We start from the raw sequence: 12,022 nt of genomic DNA on the forward strand, positions 1-12,022 counted from the left end.
TTCATGATCCTGCCAGTCTGTCATAGTAATTCATGGTCATGTGGCAGGATTGTGGCGGCAGCCATGTTTTGCGTGATAGCACATGGCATTTAGTTTGGGTAGTGTGCTGCCGTGTCTTGTCTCTGCCCCCGCCCCCTTGCCTCCTCATTAAAGAGTAACTAAACCCCTGGTCAGAGCCTGACTCCACCCACTGGCAATATTTGAAAAATGCAAGAAAAGTGGGCAGATCCCAACGGAGAGAGAGGGGACGAACTAAGCTCGTACCAAGCATGTGGTGAGATCGTAACAAGGGCGTGGTGAGCTTGAACCTGCTTATGTCACGAGTTACTTTTTGGACCCAACATCCAATAGGAAAATTCAACTGCAGTAGCCACCGTTCAACCTGAAGAGGGCAGCACACCATATTTTGTAGTATTGAAACACTTTATATCCAAATGTCAAAAAACTTACTAAAATCAATGAACAGCACTAATAAAGCATCATTCTTAAAGATCATTAACTAAAAAAAGTTGGTTAAGGGTTTAGTTACTCTTTAACTATTCATTATTGGTTAACTCCCCGCACCTGACCTTCCCACGTTATCTTGTTTAGTTTTCCTATTTAAGGCCCCAGTGTGGCTTTTCCTGTATTATTTGTATGTTTGGTTTGTTTGCCAGGACATAATAGTCATAGTCATAGTCAGTCCTGTATTTAGGCTTGTCATAGTGTGTTGTCTAGTCGTAGTCTTGTGAGTTATTGTTATCTGTCATGCCTGTTTCCACCATGTGGGACTTTGTTTTCTTGTTTTAAAATAAACCCTCTTGAGTTCTTCCCTGCACTTGGGTCCCAGTTTCTGGAAACCACGACAGAATGTGTATGTGGCGCACGTGCACCCATGACCTGTATCCACACATACATTAAATCTTTCATAGAAACTGCCAGTGAACAATAAATACAATAAATTGTTTAAAAACAAATAATATCATACTGATAAAAATATGCTGATTTAGCTGGTTTATTTTCTCTGCTACTATATATTATTACAAAAATGGGAATACTGTACAGAATATATACGACATACTTCTAATTAGTTGATGTTTATATTAGTTCTGAATGTCTTTGCGTGCACTTTTGTGTTTTAAATGATAAAGCAAATAATTTCAAAATAAGCCAATAATTTTATAAGCTTATGTCTGTTTCTAGTTTTCATAAAACGAAAACAATACTGAATACATGTAATAGTTTAATTTGTTTATTATTGTTTGTTTAAATTTTGTTGTTGAATCAGAAAGATACTGCTGTCGGGCCACGTGATAAGCTTAATGTGTGTGAATAAAAACTCACACTCAAGTCAATTCATCACTTACTTCTGCTCATTCTGAGGTAATAAAAACAATACGGTTCATTATGTAAGGTCTTACACCACTGATAATATATTATATTGCATTTTTGTCAATAGATCCTTTTATAAGTTACACAACGCACCATTAAAATGTCCTTCTTAAAACTTATTTCTGGCCAAATCCAACAATGCTGACTTTGTGACATTGTGATTTTAATACAGGAAACTGTTGTTGTCCCGTCTTTATACCCATAACAGGAAAAAAATAATATTCTTCATGTCATCTCTTCAGCTCTTTATTCAGAACCAAGGTTAAGCATCCATCTCAGCTCAAATAATGCGACCATCAGGTATGAGACCGAGGGATACCCGAAGCCGGAAGTTGAGTGGCAGGGGTCAGGTGGTCAGAATCTCACTTATGTTCAGAATGCATCGGATGAAGGCCTTTACCACTTAAGATGCATTTATAAAATCCAGACATCAGCATTTAACATCACATTTACTCTAAAAAACCCTGCTGTCCATCAGGAACTACAGAGACATGTGGTCCTCATTTATGGTAAGCATCACCACGACACATCACTTAAATATTGAGCTTATACCGCAAAGGGTTTGATCCCAAGGAATGCACATATTTTGGATAAAAAAGCGTCTGCCAAATGCATCTTAAGTATGGTATGATGAAAGATACGAGTTGATGTGTTATAACATGTTGCCCTGTTGGTTTCAGACATCTACTTTAAAACTGTTCTACTGTGTATTAGAGAAATTCATTATCTATTATTATATTCTAATTTTGTCATTGGTGTTACATTGTGTCATTGGTGTTGAACCAAGTTTTGGTGTTATGAATGTATTTTCTTGTACTTCCTAGTAATATTTTGTTTTTCAACTGAGATGTAAGACATTGTTGATATTTCAGTCTTTGCATCAAAGCCTTTTTGGTTGACTATTTTTGTTTTTGTTGGTTTTAAAGAAAAAAGTCAAACTGAGAATCAAATAATTTTTATACAATGTTGGGTACAGATGAAGAATTTACTTAAACAAATATTAATAATCAATTATTTTTCTTGCTGTTATCATTCCTCTACTCAAACTTTAACTAAATAAACAAGCTGTAATGAGAAAAAATATTTAGTATCAACATTAATGTTGTTTAAATCACAGGTAACACACATGACAAATAAATGACTCATGGATTCTTTATTAACATGTATTAAAAAGTAAAAAATAGATTAAGCTCCCCGTTTTGCGGATTCATAGATTTGACAAGTTAATTAATGCTATTAAAGAAGTTTTGGGTATGTTGAAAGAAGTTCATTTAAGCAAATTTCCATCACCCGAATTCCACCTTTTCTGTAGAATGACCCAGTAATAAGAATAATTTATAGTGTAGTCAGCTCTGCCGTCAATCTCAGTGTCCAAAAATCCTTAAGTCATTTTGGAGTTCAAATAACCTTTTTCGTTCTTGAACTTCAGTAAACACAACAAAGATGATGTTTGTCCAAGTTAAAAGTGGAGTGCACAATGTTTGAAAGCCGTTGTTGATATGTGAAAACACCTAAACAATCACGCCCCTACCCCAATAGAATCTGGACCTTCTTTTGATAGACCTGCCCCACAAACACGCAACCCAGGCAACGATGTCGGGTTGAATAAACGCCCCTTACTGCATAATTGGCTACAAGTGTGTTTTGGTAGTCGGCCTGTCCAAACTGTCTCATATCACTTTACAGAGCATTGGAAAGAGATTAGGATTTTAACATTTCCTTCTATTTGTTCTGTACTCTGTAGCTGAGCCATCATTTCTTGATTATTTTCCATGAGGATATTTTCCACATCTCCTTTTCCTGACAATAAGTACACAAGCCCGTTGGATGCCTTCCCATAATGTGAAAGGTGCTATTTAAAGGCAAACACCACCGCTTTTCAATATTTTACTATGTTCTTACCTCAACTTAGACGAATCAATACACACCTATCTTTTTTCAATGCATGCAGTTAATCTTTCTACAGCGCGCTGCGACACTTCGATAGCATTTAGCTTAGCCCCATTCATTCAATGGTACCATTTAGAGATAAAGTTAGAAGTGACCAAACACATCAACGTTTTTCCTATTTAAGACGAGTAGTTATACGAGCAAGTTTGGTGGTACAAAATAAAACGTAGCGCTTTTCTAAGCGGATTTAAAAGAGGAACTATATTTTATGGCGTAATAGCGCTTTTGGGAGTGCTTCGACTCGCCTGAAAAGTCCGCTCCCCTTCTCACTCTCATAATGGGAGAGGGAGGGTGTTACTGCGCCGGGTCGAAGTGCTCCCAGGGGTGCTATTGCGCCATGGGGTGTAGTTCCTCTTTTGAATCCGCTTGGAGGGGCGCTACGTTTTATTTTGTACCACCAAACTTGCTCGTATAACTACTCGTCTTAAATAGGAAAAACGTTGATGTGTTTGGTCACTTTTAACTTTATCTCTAAATGGTAGCATTGAATGAATGAGGCTAAGCTAAATGCTATCGAAGCGTCGCAGCGCGCTCCAGCGCTTACGTGCACGCACACAGATGATAGAGGGATCTATCAACAATTCTTAGTTAAGGTAATAACATATTTTAATATTGAAAATGAGTAGACTTTTCCTTTAGGTGCACACAGTGAAAAAGAAAGGTATGTATTGGTTCGTCTGGGCTGAGGTAGGAACATAGTAAAATGTTGAGAAGCTGTGGTGTTTTCCTTTAAGTAACAGTGTCCCATTCTTAACCTACTTAAAATGACTTGCTCTTTTTTGCTTTGCTGTCTGCTTCCTCATTTCCTTGAATCACGACAGATGTGACTTCCTTCAGCAACACAAGCTTGCGATCTTTGCGTCATTACACCAATTCTATGTCATTGCACAAAGGCATACTCCATACTCCAGTCCAGTAGGTGGCGAAAATGCACCTATATAGACGGTTTCAGCAGTAACAACAAACACGCGGATTTCGTGGTCATCACGTAACTTCCGGTAAACTCTGCGAAGAATAAATAACAACAAAGTCCTTTTAAAGTAGTTTATTTATACAACAAGCAAAATAAACACGTAGATTACATAGGAACCCAAAACATTTGTTATTTTTGACAAGGTATTTGTTTAAGAGTTCAGTTTCAGCAACTAGTCAGACCATTAAACAAACAGAAACCGGAAGTAAAGTTCGGACCAGAAGCGTATCGCATCACCACACGTTGGCCCAATGAAACGGTCTATAAGTAGATGCTTCTCAGTTTCAATCCAATCAAGTGTTTACATGTCCTTTTAAGCGGATTACAAAAAGTATAAACCACAAATTGGATTTTTAATCATTTCGGCTGTAATTATTCCGATTGAGGTGTTTACATTGAGCATTATCATTCAGATTGAACATTTAAATGTAAATGCAGCTAATCAGAACAATGTAACTGGGTTTCATGATTTTAAACCTCATAGGTATGTTGGCTGAACGTCTAATGCATACAGCACACTTCTCTGGTAACGCTTTAGCAGATTTCCGTGAGATCTCTCCTTTTGAGTCTACTGTGTCTACAGTATGAACTGCTGTGTCTATTGACATTGTGTTACTAAGAAACAAAAAAACTGTTCCTGACCTGATCTCAACACAGTTGAAAAAGGATATATTTGAAAAAGGACAAACAGTGCAGTAATGTTCTAGTTGAGTGTGTTTCTGACATACTTCAGAGGGCTATATATTTACATCATTTTCCTTTTCCATGGGGAATTACCTCTCTGAATCATCCTTTATTTTATAAACAAACCAAGCATAGAAACATGTTTCCTGAAAGAAACTTTATACATAATTCCTAATGAACCCACAAAGTTTCAAATGTAGAAGTTGAATCCGAGGCCAATTGGTTTAAACGAGTTCAAACAAGAATTCAAACTTTTTACAGATTCGATGCTTGAAGCTCTAAAGAATGGCGTTGATGTTAAGTAAGGACATGAATGTAATATTTTAGGCTTTGCACGCTCTTTTCTTCTGCACAGTTCTGTATGCAGTCGTGCCAAAAATCTCTCAACTTATAAACACAGCTTCAGTACATGATGCAAGCATCAACATGTTCACTGTCCAAACACATTTGACTGTTCATTGGTGCACCCAGAAGCCGAAAAGTGTTCATTTACCTTAAGGGAATGTTCCATTTTCTTGGGGGAGAAATCCAGATGGTTTGCTCCCCACCATGTCGTCCAGGGGGTTGATGTCTTTCTTTGTTCGGTCGAGAGGAAATTGTGTTTTTTGAGGAGAGCATTGCAGGATGTTTCTCATTTTAATGGACTTTAATAGACACCAACAATTAATACTTAACATGTGGCAGTTTTTTTCAACGGAGTATGGAGGGACTGTGGACGATCCCGGGCGGGGCGTGGGGGTCTTGTCTGGCAAAACGATTGTCATTTTTGACAGGAAAAATAGAAAATGTGCTCTTTGGACCACAGCTTCTCGTTTAGGTCCGGTCCAGCGCGACCTAACGTAAATGCGTAGTGACGTAGGGAGGTCACGTGTTACATATATAAAACGCACATTTGCGGACCATTTTAAACAATAAACTGACACAAAGACATTAATTAGTATCAGTTGACATACAACAACGTCGGAACGACGGTCCTCTTTCAACACACTTGTAAACACTGGGGCGGAGTTTCGCGTTCGTCCTCTGTGACCTCTTGACGTGATGGCGTATTGCGCGGGGTCACGCTAGCGCATCACGACCGGATCTAGACGAGAAGTTGTGCTTTAAAGGTGTATATTTGTTGTTTTTCTTGTCAAAAATGAGAATCGTATGCTAGATAAGACCCTTATGCCTCGTTTGGGATCGTTTATAGTCCTTTGAAACTCCGTTGAAAAAAACTGTTAAGTGTTGAGTTAAGTATTAATTGTTGGTGTCTATTAAAATCCATTAAAATGAGAAAAATCCTGCAATGTTTTCCTCAAAAAACATAATTTCTTCTCGACTGAACGGGGAGAGACATCGACATTTTGGATGACATGGTGGTGAGTAAATTATCTGGATTTTTCTTTTAAGAAAATGGAATATTCCTTTAAACAACAAATACCTTCTTATGTAACAGACAGTATTTATTGTTCAGTCAACTCCTTATGAGGTACAATAAATCCAGTCCTGTGTCCTGTTTCTTCCATCAGAGGTGAAAGTGTATTAACACATTGTTTTTCTGTATTTTTATGTTGCAGATGGGAACACAGACGGAAGTGTTAATAAATCCGTCGTGTTTCTTGCCATATTATGTGTTTTCCTCATGTGCTCTACAGGCGTGTTGTTATGGTTGTACTTTCGTAAGAAGGAAAACCCTCATGAGAAGCAGAACGGACATATACCATTAGGTGAATATTATAAATCATTTCATTCAGTTTTTATATTCCTTTTAAGTTTAAGTTCTTGTAGCTCAATAGCAGTGCAAATGTCATAGGTATGATACCAAGGGAACACGCATACTCTTTAGTTTGATTTGGATAAAAGCGTTTGATAAGTTCATAAATGAGGAGCTCAGATGCAAAAGCCACACCTGGAGAGCGGCAGAGGGTCACTTCGCGGTCTGGTCTGAGATCAGTGGATCTGTGCTCTCAACTAAAGTTACTGCTGTCAACCAGGGGTGTTGTTTGCGTATGGCAGGGTATGGTAGTTGCAATACCCTAACATTTAGACCAGGGGTTCTCAAACTGGGGGCCGCGAGATGGTCCCAGAGGGGCCCCAGTTTTATTACATTTTATAAAATACATAATTTTTTCATGAATTCTGTGTAATTAAACCTAAAAAAATAAGGCTACTAACCAACAGCACTACTTTGTATCTTTTAATATGTTGTGTTTAATTAAAATGTTACATTTTAATATTTATATTTTAATATTAATTATTTTAATATTTTTACTGAGGTTTTTTGTCATCATTTTTCTTTGATGGGGCCCCGAAGGAATGCACCGTACACAAAGGGGGCCACCATTGATTTAGACAAAACACCAGAAATCTATAATGATGCTCATTAAAGATCATTTTAAATATTTTCAGTAAAACATATCTGAACATTGGTACATCACTAATAGGGATAATGTTCGACTTCATGCTATAAAACAGGAACCGACAAGCGGATGACATTAACATGTGCTCTATCACAAGTCTTTATTGTGTGTTTATAAGTGTTTATTGGCGGTCAAGACAAGATTTGTGAAGGGAAGTAACAGTATTGTTTTGATATTATCTCGTTTGAGTTAATCTGTTGCTGGAGTTGCACTTTGTTAAGAATTACAACTTTTGAAAAGAATTTTAAACAACCATGATTTCTATTTTTGTTTTTCATTTGTATTGCTTCCGTATTGTAACACTATAGCGAAAAAAATGCAGTTTTAATACACAGTAGGCCTGCAATGTAGGATTTTTTTGTAAGGGAGATGTTTTAACCGTGACAAACTATAAACCATTAAATATCTAAAGGGGGCTGAGACAGCTTTCATTCAACCTGTAATGAACCATTTAACCATCAAAGTGATAACAAAGCTGGTGACAAACATAAAACAGCATTAAAAACCCAAGTTTCCTGAAAATGAACATGAATTAACATGTTTAATGGGAATGTCTTTAAAAATGTTCACTGCAATTTATGCAAATGCCCTATGCATAAGCAAAACATTTGTAATTACAGCTGAAAATTGTAATCTCAAAAGTTTTTTTGTATCCTGCAATGTAGTATGTTTTTGTTGGTTTGCCACACACTGATCTGATTCCATGATTTTGTAGAAGTTGGCTTCAGAGATGGGCTACAAAAAGAGGAGGAGGAGCCAGGAGCAGGAGCAGATATGCCTTTGTCAATACCAGCCATGGACATTGGTAACCATTATTCAGAGCCAACTTTAATTTGTGTTTCAGAAAGTTAATCAATGAAACACCTTTATATTTAAATGCAACAGGAATATTAGGGAGCATTAGGATATTTATTTTGGTGTAATTTATTTACAATATTTATAAGGTTATTCCATGCAAACAGTTTTTCAGAAAGTTTCTGAGTTGATGTCATAGATTAAAAAAAAAAAAATGTCCATACACCTGTCTGTGATCTGTTCTGTCGAATGTCAGAGCGGTACCCCAAACCGTTTTTTATTCATAAAGCAAATTTGCTTCTCTATATTATGTCTAATGTAGTCTGTTGTCTAATTCCAGTCTAATGTAGTCTGTTGTCTACTATAATAACACCTTTTATGTACTGTATATATAAAAAAATCCTCAGCTAATCATTAAATTTACATCAGGTCCAGCCGGGCTAAGCCCAGAGCCATTTCTCAATGTCAAGGAAGGATCCTCGAAAGCCAGAATTTCGAGGATGCTACGTCATCGACGTCCATCGAAGGACTGTTCCAATGTCGAGGATCCTTGGAATTTCAGCCAAGGACTGAGTCCTTCGTTCGGGAAATATCCCATGTACATGAAAGGATGCGTATCCTTCGCGCTCTTCGTGTGCTGAAATCACCTACAATCCTATGCGCGCAGCACCAAAAGCACACCTTTCATTGAACGCAATTACGCAATGATGTGTACTTGCTAGCCTGTTCCATTTAACGTGTTCTCTGAATGCTTAAGAGGAGCCTCGCCTAGCCTCTGAAGGTAGTGACTTGTAAGGACTAGTCCTGCCAAGGAAGTATCCTTGACATTGAGAAACGGCCCAGGTTGTCCTTAAAGTCTAGAAACGCCCCTGCATTTAAGGCAAAAGTATAAAATAGAAATAGCTATTTTTTTACAAAAACCATTAAACGTCACATTGACTTTTCAGAAAAATCCTACGAAGTGAACAAAGAAGAGTCGAACGGCAATGGGACCGGTCACATTTAAACCTGAATACAACCGGACTCATACATCACAGCGCCCCATAATGTGTGTTTGAGTTTCTTCATTTTTACATTACAATGTTTAGTTGAATCTAGTGGCGTCTGGTGACTTCTTTTTCGCAAAGGTGGACAGTACTTGAGTATTTTAGTTACATTTTTGTCTTGGTAAAGTACTTTTTACTTTAATAAAGATAAAAAATGAAATTATGAAATGTAGTGGAGTAAAAATTATGCTAATATGCTTTGGAATTTATGTTTTACAAAGAAAAACACTGATAAAATACAAATACTTGACAATTTACTTTTATTTGCGAGTATTTTGTGAATGTGAGCGTCTCTTTTATCATAAACCCTTTCGACGTGTGTACAGCAGGCACGTATTTTGACAAGATGCATGATGCACATGGTTCACGTGATGCAACGAACACACATTTTGAATTTGTGCTTTTCGGAAGAGAAGTCACCGGCTGCCCCTGGTTGCATCTTTAGTGATTTTGCAATTGTTTAGTGTGTGTTATCCAAAGAAGTGGAGAATCTTGCATCCACTTTTTGCAGTGAAATGCAGACAAATTTGATTAATAGCAATAAAATGACTAAGGTTTGTGAAAATAATGCATATTAATTACTGCTTAATAACAATTTTAGTTCTATAAAAGTGAAGTTACTAAACCTAAACGAGGTCAGAAGTACTTTAGATGGTTTTGCATCTGTACTCTTAAATGTAAATAATGTTTTCTGCTGCTTTACTCTACTTGACTGTTACTGAGGCGTGGGAGAGAAACATGGCTGAAAATCTGAAGTGTGTACTGAAGTGTGTACTCTAATGCTGCAAAAATAACACACTTTTTAAAGGTACAAGTGTTATTTTTAATTTTCAAATATATTTTAAAGCAACACTAAAGAGTTTTTTTACCCTAAAATAACGTTTTCAAAAAAGTTTCAGTCGTTCATCCGCCCGAAACAGGGTGAACGGCACTTTCACATTTGCTTTGCAGCCCAAAACCGCACTAAAGAAGTTTCCAACCGTCGGGTCGCGGTCCTGTTCGAGTGAAAACTACAAAAACTTGCTTTAGGGCAGACCTACAATCCAATCAGAGCCAGCTTTGCTGCAGTAGGCTAAATTATTTACGACAGTGGTAATGGACAATTCCGCTTCCAACCTGTAGGGGGAGCAAAGAGCAAAAACTCTTTAGTGTTGCTTTAAAATATAAAAAATGGCCCAAAAATATATGTACTGAAATCATTTTTAAAATATGTTTGCAAAAATGTATTTTTCACCGATATTTTTTTTGGCCATTTTTATTATTTAAAAAATTGGAAGAAAATCTTTTTACTTTTTTCAAACATAACAGGTTTAAAAATATAAAAATGTAATACATTTTCAAACGCAGAAATATACTTTTAATTTGGGGCAGTTTCCCGGACAGGTATTAGACTAGTCCTAGACTAAAATAAATGTAAGAGCTGTTCAAACTCAAACCAACTTACATATCTTAAAATACACCAGTGCCCTTTGTTTACCTCAAAATACGCACAAGTAATGTTTTTAATAAGGCATGTTTGTTAAAACTAGTTATATTTCATAATTAAACTAAGGTCTAGTCCTGGCATAAACTAATCCCTGTCCGGGAAACCACCCCTTTATATACTTAAATAAATATATAACTTAAATATATAAATATATTTTTGCAAGGAAAAATATCTATATATTTTTGCCATATGGGTTGTAAAATTAAAAATGTATTTGCTGCCCCTGAAATACATTTTGAAATATATGTTAATATATCAAGGTTAAAACTAAATTTTCCAAATTCAGAAATGTATTTAATTAGGCTCTCTTTTTTACAAAATGTATGTAGCATATATTTAAAACACGTTTTGGCCAAAGAAATGTATTTTGTGACAGATGGTGACTAAAAACCTATTTAGTAAAAACATGTGTAGTGAAAATTTTTTATTTGGGCAGTTTCCAAGAAAGGGTGAAGATCTTAACACAAAACAATGGCACTGATATTTAAAAAATGTTTTCAATTATGCATTTAAGTCTGAGACTACATTTAAGCTCTGTCTGGGGGTTCGGGATAGATGTTGATTTGGGGGTGGTATCATGATAAGACCACAGGTTCTGTCTAGATAGGATACAGCTACGGCCTAAATCCTGTGAAACGTTGGGCGTAGGTTTATGATGAAAACAGAGGTTCTGGCTAGATAGGATACAGCTACATTGAGTTTAGGTTAGGTCTGGGGGAAGGATTATGATGAAAAACAGCCATTGGTGTCGGTAGCCATACAAATGGGGGCCCAAAACATTTAATGGAGTAGATGCCATTCTTGTACCATAGTGCCTTTGAATTTTTATAGCTTAACAACTTTGTTTACCTTGTTGTGTTGCTGTCGGAGTACAGCAGGCAAAAGTAATAAAATTTTCGCACCCACATATAATGGTTTTGACATATACTCCAAACCAGCGCATATCCGGCGGGATTTCACAAGATTTTGGCCGTAGATGTATACCTTCTAGCCAAAGCCCTGTCTTGGAAACTGCCCCATTGTGATAACGTCTGATGAAATGTTTAGAAATCGATATTGTTTTGTGTAACTCAATTACTAGTCAGAAAGTTTATTTTTTATACTGACAGTATGAAATTATTTTAGAGACGTGCTTTTTATTTCATTGACTTTATTTACATCATTAAAGACAATAACAAACTTCTTTATGTGTGGTTTGACTTATTTGTGTAATGTTTTTATAAATAAAGCAGTGTATTAAATATTTCATAATTTTATAAATATCACCTTAAAAGAAAAGCACAACTTGGCCATAAACAATCAAGTGTCTTTGTGG

At 36.4% G+C, this 12,022-nt stretch overlaps 1 protein-coding gene across 3 annotated transcripts in view; it reads left to right on the forward strand.

The window, feature by feature from the left end:
• LOC129415375 (myelin-oligodendrocyte glycoprotein) overlaps window positions 1-11,983 on the forward strand; it is a 67,876-nt gene extending 55,893 nt beyond the window's left edge. The window contains exons 3-6 of one of the 3 annotated variants that reach the window (XM_073873563.1): window positions 1,614-1,880; window positions 6,538-6,687; window positions 8,096-8,185; window positions 9,123-11,983. In XM_073873563.1, coding sequence (XP_073729664.1) covers window positions 1,614-1,880; window positions 6,538-6,687; window positions 8,096-8,185; window positions 9,123-9,181 — 566 coding nt within the window. In that variant the 3' untranslated portion in view covers window positions 9,182-11,983. The remainder of the gene's footprint in view (window positions 1-1,613; window positions 1,881-6,537; window positions 6,688-8,095; window positions 8,186-9,122) is intronic. The other 2 variants (XM_073873564.1, XM_073873566.1) reach the window with 2 other exon arrangements.
• Window positions 11,984-12,022: the final 39 nt, after the last annotated feature.

The sequence above is a fragment of the Misgurnus anguillicaudatus genome, chromosome 11 (genome assembly GCF_027580225.2).
Source record: "Misgurnus anguillicaudatus chromosome 11, ASM2758022v2, whole genome shotgun sequence".
NCBI classification, from domain to species: Eukaryota; Metazoa; Chordata; class Actinopteri; order Cypriniformes; family Cobitidae; genus Misgurnus; species Misgurnus anguillicaudatus.